This window comes from Triturus cristatus, chromosome 6 (genome assembly GCF_964204655.1).
Source record: "Triturus cristatus chromosome 6, aTriCri1.1, whole genome shotgun sequence".
Lineage (NCBI taxonomy): Eukaryota > Metazoa > Chordata > Amphibia > Caudata > Salamandridae > Triturus > Triturus cristatus.
In genome coordinates this window covers 1,540,096,803-1,540,109,509 of record NC_140589.1, presented here as the reverse complement: position 1 = coordinate 1,540,109,509, position 12,707 = coordinate 1,540,096,803, and the positions used below count along the sequence as shown (strand labels likewise).

General features: G+C 43.7%; 1 protein-coding gene across 2 annotated transcripts in view; it reads right to left on the bottom strand.

Annotated features, from left to right (window-relative positions):
- The window catches only part of SPTLC3 (serine palmitoyltransferase long chain base subunit 3), a 638,325-nt gene that overhangs the window by 211,246 nt on the left and 414,372 nt on the right, over window positions 1-12,707 (bottom strand). For both annotated transcript variants that reach the window (XM_085612694.1, XM_085612695.1), the window contains exon 7: window positions 8,295-8,400. In XM_085612694.1, coding sequence (XP_085468820.1) covers window positions 8,295-8,400 — 106 coding nt within the window. The remainder of the gene's footprint in view (window positions 1-8,294; window positions 8,401-12,707) is intronic.

Sequence of the window (12,707 nt, the reverse complement as noted above, 5' to 3'; positions counted from 1 at the left end):
TACTGAGCAGTAAGTAATGGCAGCGAGCAATTAGCCAGGATTTTCGCAAAGATCTTTGTATCCGTATTAAGGTGTGATAACTGCCTATATGATGAGCAATTTTCTTCTGATTTACCCGGTTTAGGAAGAGACAACTAAGAGGGTTTCCCGAATGGTGGGGGGCCATAGTGCCATCCCGCACCATCTCAAACAGGTTGACCAGTTGCGGCACGAGTTTGCCATGGTATGCCTTGTAGAAGGCCACCGTAAGCCCATCTGTGCCAGACGCCTTCACACCTGACATGCCCATCAGTGTGACCACCTCTTCCGTGGGGTGGAGTAGCACCCCGAGTCGCTCCCTGTGTTCATTTGTAAGCCATTTCATGGAAATGAAAGATAAATAATCGATGGCTTGTTCATCATATGCGATGCAGGAGGTGTATAGGTCTGAGTAGTAGCAGCGGAAGCGGTCCACCTTATGCTCCGCATCATGAATAGGTGTTTCCCTGCTCGTAAATAATAGTGGGTACCTCGCTATCTTTGCGGCTTGGCTGGAGGGCCGCCAAAGTGGCTGCCAGCCACACTCTCACGCACCGTGGCATACTTGCCCAGGTGTGTAACCCGCTCTGTGCCAGTTAGATTTATTCCACAGGTTTGCCCCTAATAGCGCCCAGCAAGGCCCATTCCGCAGTGTCCCCATGTGTACACTCCAAGTCTAAAATTGAGAACAGAAGGGTGCACTCCGTGGGATAATCAGGGTTAGTCCTCCTGAGTATGAGGAATTTGTAAGCAAACAAACACTGCACTCTCCGTGGTCCAAGAAGAGCGTCTCCCCGATGCACTCAGTGTAATGTTCGGTTCGCTATTCCAGGAGTAAAAAAAACTTCTTCGTGAAACTTTTAGGTATGATCAATCATTTTATTCTTGACATTCACGTTGTACTCTAAATGTTCATCAAATCCATAATTATTCCTTCATAATAACTTTGATAATAAACCAAACCATCCTTAATGCCCAATGCATTTCGGGGACAGATTCCCTTCTTCAGGGACTGTACACTATAAAGTAGAGGAAATAGGGAAACAGCACAATGCGCTAGATGAAAATAGACAAAAATGGGTGAGGGTGACTGAACCAGAGTCATGTATTAAAGTGCTACATGCACTTGGAGTGTCAATATTATCGACAGAGTCATGCTGTGAGCCTGCAAGGTGACTGTTAATGTGACACGAAAAGATTAAAATGGATCCACAAGTGTATTTAAGACTGGTGTGGAAGTTTGATTAGGAAGTTGAACACATACATATAAAAGTGTTACCCAAAGCGCAAGGGTCATAGCACCCAGGGTACAAATCCCATAAGAATACGTGTCACTGAGGCGTACTATAACCGTGACTTAACCAGGGTGCCGAAAACATGCATAATGCGGAAACGTGCTGGGATCGTAACTCACATGACTATCACAGTTCACTCTCATACTCATGTGGTGCTGTAAACCAAAATAAGGAGTCAGCTACATACGGTCTGCATATGCAGCGGAAGGATTAGAAAAGGCTTGAAGCCAGAATGTACTTTCTAGGTCACAGATCGGCGAGTGCGCGGTACTTGTAGAGAGGTGTAACCGAGCCGCGATGACCCGGAGTTATATGGAGATCACATGGTAATTCGGAATGTGTTACCCGGAAGTGAAGATAAATATGGACCAGGTGTGTGCGTTTAGTACAAGTGTATTAATATTCTTCCGGTTGACAAATAATGTTCATGTACCGTATGTGGAATCCGCACGCTGAAACACCAGAAAAAGGTGCACACCACTGTAAATGCCACTAAAACCGAAATGGGTTAACTACAACTGTGTAGACAATAGAAAAAAAGACTCGTAGTTCAGGTAAGATCTTGAAATAAACACATAACCATACTGCTCTTCCATCTTAACAAGTCATGGTAATTATTCTGGCACGTCAGAGTTGTATAATACATGTGTCTACGTGTGTCACATGGTGTGTCTCTAATACGAATATACAAGCATATATAAAGCAGAGTTACATGAGAAGCATCAAGTTAGGAAACGGATTCTTCATGCGCACGTAACTTTGTTAGCAATAAATGTGTGGTCCATGAAAAAACGATAAAGGACAGCAATGACAGCAGAGTGGAATGAGAAAATAGATAAAAACAACTGTGCCCTGAATTAATGCGCCACATAATGTATGTCCAAGAACAACTAGTAAAATCTAATTCCAATTGTCTAATGCTGGAACTTCATCCTTGTATTTAAAGAAAGCAACTAAAATCTTAACGTTCATGGAGCCTCTTGGGGCTGATGGTATCCATGCGGCTGATCCAATAGATCTCCCTCTGTAACATAAATTGTTTATTGTTTCGACCCTGTAAGATCGGAACTTGTTTGAAGATCAGATAGCGGAGTTGACTTATGTTATGGTTCACAGTATTGAAATGCGCTGCCACCGTAGATTTGGCATTGTTGGCGCGAATGTTACTTTTGTGTTCGTTCAGTCTTATGCGGATTTTTCTTTCCGTCTTACCAACATAAGCCAATCCACATGGACATTTAAGCATGTAAATTACATTCTGACTGTTGCATGTTGCATTGACTCTTAATTTAATGATGGTTCCTTTGTTGGGGTGTCTTGTTGTATTCCCTTTTATTATGGAATTGTAGTTACCACAGTTAAGGCAAAGTGTGGTTCCCTTGAAGTTCAATTCTTTGTGACTTGTGATTGTGATTAACATTGGTTTCAAAATCCTTGATCGCTTATACGCGAATCTTGGGGGTGTGTCAAATATGTTCTTGAAATCATTTTCTGCGCTCAACATGGGCCAGTACTTTAAGATGATTTTCTTTATCTGGTGACTTTGGATAGAGTATTTCGATACATGCATCTGTTTTCGCCTTTATCTTGGAAATTGTTAGTAAGTAAACTTGCTCTTGATCTCTTCTCTGCCTTGCTGATTGCGGTTTTCAAAATGGCATCTGGGTAATTCCGTTTCTTAAACTTGTCAATGCACTTCTCCATGCTTTCTTGGTACAACTGGTCCCTGGACGATATTTGTTTGAGTCTGAGTAGCTGCGAGTATGGCAAGTGTTCTTTCAAGGATGGCTGATGGAAACTGTGGAAGTGCAGTAGGTTATTTCGATCTGTGGGTTTGGTGTACACTTGGGTTATTAGTGTTCCATTGTCATTGGTGATGCAGGTATTTAAGAAAGAGATTTAGTCCCTACTGATAGTTGAAGTGAATTCAATACGTTGATCTACCCTATTTGGGGTTTCAATGGCCTTTTGTAAATCCATTGGAGATCCACGCCATAGTACAAATATATTGACTATGTATCTTTTGTATAGAATCAGGTGCTGTACCCTCTCATCCCGATTGAGTATATGGTCTTGCTCGAAACGATACATAAACAGATTAGCGTAAGTTGGTGCGGCACAATTGCCCATAAATGTTCCGGAGCATTGAATGTAGTATTTGTCAGACCATTTAAAATAACTGTGATACGGTGTGAAATGGAGGAGTTCCCCTGAGAAAGATTTTTAATGGTTGCGGTTTATCACCGTTGACTAAGAATGATTCAACTGCCTCAGTACCCATGTCATGAAGGATGGATGTGTACAGGGATTTCACATCAATGGTGCAAAGAATGGTTTCCAATGTTACTTGTGTTTTTATCATCTCTAGTATGTTTAGAAAGTCTGTTGTATCCCTTAAGTACGTGGTCATTGATTGCACCAATGGTTGTAGATGTTTGTCGATATACTTGCCTATCGGTTCGTGTATCGAGTTAATGGTTGAAACAATCGGTCTGAAAGGTGGTAGAGTGGCATGTTTATGGATTATCGGGATCATGCAAATGTAAGGTACTGCTGGGTACACGGATTTCATATAAACACTTTACAAAAGGGATCATCCTTCGTCCCTACGTACCACACCAATCCCTTGGAGACTGAGATTTTCTTGTTTAAATTTAGGCGGACACTCAGATTGAAACACTTCTTTAATAACATTGTGGAACCCATTCAACGACCACAAGAGAATACCCTACTCGGGTTACGCAATAGAAGCACGTTCAAGGCTCCTAGAAGTCACAAAGTACTAGATGCATTTGAGACGGTCACACGGAAAAATTGCGGAGAATATTTACGCAAAACAAGTCTAAAAATTCGATCACCACCCAAAAAGAACGACAAGCACTATCACAGATAGCGCAGAGAACAGAGATAACCATACGCCAAGCAGACAAAGGAGGGGCAATGGTCCTCATGGACACTGACTTCTACGAGAAATGTGTTAATGAGCATGTACAAGATATCAACACATACATGCCTTTGACATTTGATACTACCAATGAGTGTGCACGTGTACTCACTAAAATCATTGATGACGCCGTTGACAACGGCACGATTACCCCGGAAGACAAGAGGTACCTCATCAAAACCAACCCAGCAGTACCTTTTACATGAACCGGATAATCCTTAAACATGCCACTCTACCACCTTTCAGACCGATTGTTTAAACCATTAACTCGATACACGAACCGATAGGCAAGTATCTCGACAAACATACAACCATTGGTGCAATCAATGACACGTACATAAGGTATACAACTGACTTTCTAAACATACTGGAGACGATCAAAACACAAGTAACATCGGAAACCATTCTTTGCACCATTGATGTGAAATCCCTGTACACATCCATTCTTCATGACATGGGAACTGAGGCAGTTGAATCATTCTTAGTCAACAGTGATAAACCGCAACCATTAAAAATCTTTCTCATGGAACTCATCCATTTCACACCGCATCACAGTTATTTTAAATGGTCTGACAAATACTACATTTAATGCTCCGGAACATCTATAGGCAATTGTGGCACACCAACTTATGCGAAATCTGTTTATGTATCGCTTCGAGCAAGACCATATACTCAATCAGGATGAGTGGGTACAGCACATGATTCTATAAAAAAGATACATAGACGATATATTTGTACTATGGCGGGGCTCTCCAACGGATTTACAAAAGGCCACTGAAACCCTAAATAGGGTAGATCAACGTATTGAATTCACTTCAAAACATAAGCAGGGACCAAATCTCTTTCTTAGATACCTGCATCACCAACGACAATGGAACACTAATAACCCAAGTGTACACCAAACCCACAGATCGAAATAACCTACTACAATTCCACAGTTTCCATCAGCCATCCTTGAAAGAACACTTGCTATACTCGCAGCTACTCAGACTCAAACAAATATCATCCAGTGACCAGTTGTACCAAGAAAGCATGGAGAAGTGCATTGACAAGTTCAAGAAACGGAATTACCCGGATGCCATTTTGAAAACCGCAATCAGCAAGGCAGAGACGAGAACAAGAGCAAGTTTACTTACTAACAATTTCCAAGATAAAGGCAAAAACAGATCCATGTTCGTATCGAAATACTCTATCCAAAGTCACCAGATAAAGAAAATCATGTTGAAGTACTGGCCCATGTTGAGCGCAGAAAATGATTTGAAGAACATATTTGACACATCCCCAAGATTCGCGTATAAGCAATCAAGGAATTTGAAACAAATGTTAACCACAATCAAAAGTCACAAAGAATTGAACTTCAAGGGAACCACACCTTGCCTTAACTGTGGTAACTGCAATTCCATAATAAAAGGGAATACAACAAGACACCCCAGCAAAGGAACCATCATTAAATTAAGTCAACGCAACATGCAACAGTCAGAATGTAATTTACATTCTTAAATATCCGTGTGGATTGGCTTATGTTGGTAAGACGGAACAAAAAATCTGCATAAGACTGAACAAACACAAAAGTAACATTCGCACCCACAACGCCAAATCTACGGTGGCGCATTTCAATACTATGACCCATAACATAAGTCAACTCCGCTATCTGATCCTCGAACAAGTTCCCATCTTACAGGGTCGAAACAATACACAATTTATGTTACAGAGGGAGATCTATTGGATGAACCTCATGGATATCATCAGCCCCAGGGGGCTCAATGAACGTTACGATTTTAGTTGCTTTCTTTGAATACAAGGATGAAGTTCCAGCATTAGACGAATTAGACTTTACTAGTTGTTCTTGGACATACATTATGTGGCGCATTAATTCAGGGCACAGTTGTTTTTTATCTATTTTCTCATTGAATTCTACTGTCATTGCTGTCCTTTATCGTTTTTTCACGGACCACACATTTATTGCCAATACAGTTGTGTGTATAGCGCATGAAGAATCCATTTCCTAACTTGATGCTCCTCATGCAACTCTGCTTTATATATGCTTGTTTATTCGGATTAGAGACACACCATGTGACACACGTAGACACATGCACTATACAACTCTGACGTGCCAGAATAATTACCATGACTTGTTAAGATGGAAGAGCAGTACGATTATGTGTTGTTTATTTCAAGATCTTAGCCGAACTACGAGTCTTTTCTCTATTGTCTACACAGTTGTAGTTCACCCATTTCGGTTTTAGTGGCAATTACAGTGGTGTGCACCTTTTTCTGGTGTTTCAGCGTGCGGATTTCACGTACGGTACATGAACATTATTTGACAACCCGAAGAATATTAATACACTTGTATTAAACGCACACACCCGGTTCATATATATCTTCACTTCCGGGTAACACACTCCAAATTACTACGTGATCTCCATATAACTTCGGGTCATCGTGGCTCGGTTACACCTCTCAACAAGTACCGCGCACTCGCCGATCTGTGACCTAGTAAGTACATTCTGGCTTCAAGCCTTTTCTAATCCTTCCGCTGCATATGCGGACCGTATCTAAAGGACTCCTTATTTTGGTTTACAGCACCAGTATGACAGTGAACTGTGATAGTCACGTGAGTTATGATCCCAGCACGTTTCCGCATTATGCATGTTTTCTGCACCCCGGTTAAGTCACGGTTATAGTACGCCTCAGTGTCACGTATTCTTACTGTATTTGTACCCTGGGTGTTATGACCCTTGCGCTTTGGGTAACACTTTTATATGCGTGTGTTCAACTTTCTAATCTAACTTCCACACCAGTCTTAAATACACTTGTGGATCAGTCTTAATCTTTTCGCGTCACATTAACAGTCAGATTGCAGGCTCACAGCATGGCTATCGGTAATATTGACACCCCAAGTGCATGTAGCACTTTAATACACGACTCTGGTTCAGTCACCCTCACCCATTTTTGTCTATTTTCATCTAGCGCATTGTGCTGATACCCTATTTCCTCTACTTTACAGTGTACAGTCCCTGAAGAAGGGCATCTGTGCCCAAAATGCATTGGGCATTAAGAATGGTTTGGTTTATTATCAAAGTTATTATGAAGGGATGAGAACGGAATTGATGAACATTTAGAATACAACTTGAATATCAAGAATAAAATGATTGATCATACCTAAAAGTTTCACGAAGAAGTTTTTTACTCATGGAATAACAAACTGAACATTACATGGAGTGCATCAGGGAGACGCTCTTCTTGGACCAAGGAGAGTGCAGTGTTCGTTTACACTCCAAGTCTGCCAGCTCAGTCTCCAAAAGCACCAGCTGACCCAGTATCGAACAAAGCATTCCTGTGAGCTTCGATATAATGACATCGTGAATGCAGACCTTAAAGGATCTCTCCACTGACCGTACATTGGTTTGAAAGAATTCGTCCATTGCCTGAGCCGGCTCCTTGCAAAACGCAGCATCCGTCAGGAAGTACTGTGGGTGCGCCAAGTAAAAGCACAAGTGTGCAGTCCCTCAAGCTCTAGAACCATCAACACTGGAGTAGGTACCCAGTAGGTTACCACACCGCCGAACTCTGGGCATCAATCTGTGCGATATAAACCTACGTTACACTTCCGTTTTAAATAATTGGATCAGTGTAAAAAAACAAGAACTATGGACTTCCCTTTTTTTGCCCCTTTGAAGGCTTTCTTATGACTGCGTTCTAACTTCTCCTAGTTTGCCTTAGTGATACATTTTATCATTACTTGGATGCCAGCACAATAATAAAAGCTGACTCTTGAGTTCCTTTTCTGTTATTAGGAAACATAATGAGACTCTCTAGGACTAGTACAAATTGGAGTGGTTCCAAACAGGCAAGGAAAATAAAAACAATTAAAATAATTTGATGATTTTGCCCTGAGAAGGTTATCTGCATGCCCCAATGCCTACACAAGTAAACGAAACATATTTACCCACCATATCAAGCACTATCTTTGACCATGTTTTTCTTTCACAGTGCACAGCAGAGCAGGAACATAATGTGAAACAATGAACATTTACCTATAAATGCCTTCAACGATGATGAGGATTTTTTTCCAACTTCTGTGGGTTCGAGGCTGGCCGTAGACAATAGCGTCTCTGAGCAACTTCTCCAGGCTCTTCATATCTTGGAATAAAAAGATTTTAAAAAATTCAACAAAGATAACCCTTATTTCGACTTAAACATGCATGTATGTTCCTTCTTGAGGGGAGAGACTGCAAGTCACAATTAACTTCAAAACTAAAGTTTTAGACGAGAAACTTGACAGCTTATTAACACAGAATGAGAAGGTACAGTGGCACACAGGCTGTCCCCACGTAGGCTGTCCCCCACGTTTCACTCTATTGCAGACTGCTACCAGAGAATATATTCTGTCTAAATAGACCAGCGACCTTTATAATCAGGGCTTCTGGAACTATGCAGTGAAGTATGACCAAATTATGAGGCAGTGTTGATTAAATTATGCAGCACTGAAAATCAAACTATGCAGCGCAAAAAAAGTATGCAGCACATTATGCAATTAAAAGTTGATTATGCGGCGTTTTTGTGGTACTGCCATCTAGCTGTTACCTATTAACAGACACTGATACAAAAGGGCCCAGTGCTATACGAAATACGTCTCTGAAGAAATAAAAATTCAGCATAGCCTATTCAAAATGTCATCCACCACAATTAACGTTTGTTTCATGATAGTCCAAGGTCCAACATCCCCTTTGTATCTTCAAGTGTAGTCTGTACCAACCGTACACAATGATGCAAGTGGAAGAAATCAAAACCATACCTACACACTTCTTTCAAAAGCAGCATATCTTTGATTTTATACACTAAATATGCATGAGACAGATTTCAAGACAATTACACCCAACGTGCTCTCATTACCCACATTAAATTCACAAGCACGACCAGAATGAATATTTGGGAATGGTCACAAACCCGCAAGAGACCAACCGCTGCTTTTTTTTGGTAAACTTATGTTTATTGTTTTCATCCAGTTAACAACAGACAGTCAATCAAATTAACATTACAGGCAGTACTCAGTACCTCATCCCTTGGTAGGAGGCTACAGACTGAACAATAATACATCAGTTTATGGAACAATGCACATCTAAGCATTACATCAGCATTACACTTGACATGAGTAACAGCGTTGCACACCCAATCTGTTCCCCGCCCTTCCCTATCGACTGTGCCCTTCTTTATAACCATATAATCATGCGGTGGGGTAGCTGTCCATCATAGGGGAACTCGATCTTGACAGGGCCAAGAGGGACCCTTCCGTTGCTGATGGTCAGAGGGCTCACACTCCATGATGATAGCATGGACGCCCCCTCCATCTCTCTAGGATAGCCTTTCCCCCCCCTACAGCACATCAAGGATAACCTCACCTCTTTTTAAAGAAGACCCATACCACCAAACATCCTTGGACTCCCGAATATAACCTGTCCTAATGCGAAAGATAGAGCCCAAAGGGGTCATCCCAGACATGAACAGAACGGGAGAACCCCTCAGTGCATAGTCTCAGCGGCGCCAGAGGAGCCAGGCCCAGGTGGATGGGATAGTAAATAGCATTTTAGAGGAGCCCAGATATCTCTAGGCCTAGAGGAAACAGGGAGCAATTCGGCATACGTGGCGAGCCGTTCTTGACAAATCACTAGATCGTCAATCCAATCCTTAAACTTAGGCGCCCGCCCTCTTCCACCGCGACAAGCCACTCACCTCTTAGCCATGAGAAGGGCAAGTGCAACATATTTACGATTCGCCGCAGGAACGGGCGTAACATACCCCAGTATCGCCATCAATGGTGTGGGCTCCATCCGTGTGTTCGTCATCAGTGCCAACGCTTCGAAGACTTGTCCCCAAAAGCCTCGCACTCTCGGGCATTCCCACGCCAGGTGCAGGAAGTCCGCCCAGGAGCCCGACATCTTTCACAGCTGTCCGAATCACGCAAGTTAAATCTGTGCAGCTTGGCGGGGGTATAATACAATCTGTGTAAAAATTTATAGTGGAGTAGACGGAGCCTACTACTAGCCAATACCCTCTCAGTTTGCAAACTGCAATATTCCCATTGTTCATCCGACAAAGCGAAGCCCAGTTCAGCGTCCCAGCGCCCGCGGGATGGAGCGGCCGGAGTCACCCTCTGCACGTGCACTGTCCTGTATATTAGGGAGACCAGTCGCTTGCACGTCGTGTTTTTGAGCATAAGCTGAAGCGGAGCTAGGGTCTGCGGCTCCGCAGGAAAGTCTGGGGTCAATGACCAAATTCCATGTCTAAGGCGAATGTAGATAAAAACATCCATCGGAGTCTGCCGCATGCCCTGGAAGATATGCTCAATCGTGCGGAAGCTACCGTTATGATATAAGTCCCCCCACGTGCTGATGCGTGCACGCTCTTTAAAGTGATGAAACAGTCTCTCCTGGAGCAGGGGTATACTCGGGTGATAACTAAGAGGCAACAAGGGGGAATAGAGCAGAGTTACATTCAGCAGGCGCCCAATACGCTGCCAGGCCGATACAGTACAGGTGAGCGTGGTCGGATTACAGTCTCTAAGTGGGCTCAAGTCATAGAGTGCCCCCTCTAATGGGGTAGGATGCGCGAGCCAGTGCTCAGCCGCAACTTGCGGCATGTACCGCGGCTGCTTCACCCAAAACCATGCATAATGGGCTTGTGCACTAAAGTAGTAGAGCTCAAAATTCGGTATTCCGAACCCTCCCTGTGCATACGGCCGGGTGAGTACCTCCCATTGCAGCCTCGGCTGCTTTCCTCCCCATATCAGGCGCGTCAATTCAGATCGGAGTGTTCTGAAGAAATAAGCCCCAGGGTGATACGGGATGTTTAAAAATAAATAAAGCTGTCTGGGGAGGATCACCATTTTAATGAGGGAAGCCCGCTCCGCCAGAGAGAGGGGAAGAGCTATCCATCGACTAATGTTTTCGGTGATACAAGTCATAGTGACGCCATAATTCAATCGCATGAATTCCTCCCTATCTTTCGTGACCCAAATACCGAGATATCGCAGCTCATCCTCGCACCACTCTAACAGTTTGTCTAACGGGAACTGTCCCGTACCCGCCGTCAGCAGGTAGATACAGGATTTCCCCCAATTGATTCGAATCCCCGACAGCACCCCAAAGGGTATAAATTCCCACAATATCAGGTTCAGGATTTGTTGCGGGTCCCGGATATAGAGTGTAATATCGTCGGCATACAACGATATCAGTATCTGCCGCATATTACACCGCAGAGCCTTGTCACTGTGTCGCTGTCTTAATCGTGCCACCAGCGGCTCTGTTGCCAGGGCAAAGAGCAGTGGGGACAATGGGCATCCCTGCCTTGTGCCTCTGGTAATATGGAAGGCCTGCGACGTTTGCCCATTAATGAGTACTTTGGCAACCGGCAAATGATATAACAGCCGGATCCAAGATAAGAAGAGTTGCGGGAAACCCATCCGCAGCATAACCCCGAATATATAATTCTATTCTATGGAAACGAACGCCTTGGGGGCGTCTAAAAATACCGCGGCTATCGGTAAGTCTGGTGAGACATTATTGAGCACAGTAAAAAGCGCTCGTAAGTTATGAGAGGTGGCTATCCCGGGCACGAACCCCGATTGATCTGGGAGAATCAAATTCTCCATGAGTATACTCAGTTGAGTGACAATGAGCTTGGCTAAGATTTTAGCATCACAATTGAGGAGAGATAGCGGTCTGTAGGAGTCACACTGCCTGGGCGATTTCCCTGGTTTCAAAAGGGAGACAATGATAGCTTCCCTCATAGATGCCGGCAAGCAGCCAACCTCCAGAGATTCCTCATACACCTCTCATAGGATTGGGGCCATGAGATCAATGTATGTTTTATAAAACTCTATAGGGATGCCATCCAACCCCGCCGCTTTCCCAGATTGCATACTCATGATAGCATCCCTGACCTCATCCAGCTCGAAGGGTGCGCATAAAAACTCCCGTTGCTTATCACTCAGCCAGCCCAATGCCACATCATCCAGAAAACTGTCCAAATCCAAGACACTGTCCCTCTGAGTAGTATACAGCTGGGCGTAGTGATGTGTGAATGCTTGGAGAATATGGGCTGTGTCACCATGAACCGTGCCCTCTACCTCTAACACACAACCAGAATGCCGGTCCCGGCTTATCAGCTGGGCCAGGGCCCTACCGGGTCTACCTCCCTCTCCATAACAGCGCGCCACCCATAGTTTTCCCCGGATTCGAGTCTCCCTTTGTGCGGCCTCCATGTATTCCGGGAGCGTTTCCCTGAATTTGAGTTGTGTAGCGCTACTTGGGCTCACTGCTTCCAGCGATCGGAGCTCCCCCTCCAATTTACTCAGTGTACGCACTATGTTCTTAAGCACCCCCGCTCCTTTAGCAATACAGAATCCCCGGAGCGTGGCCTTAAACGCCTCCCAGATAGTCTCCACACTA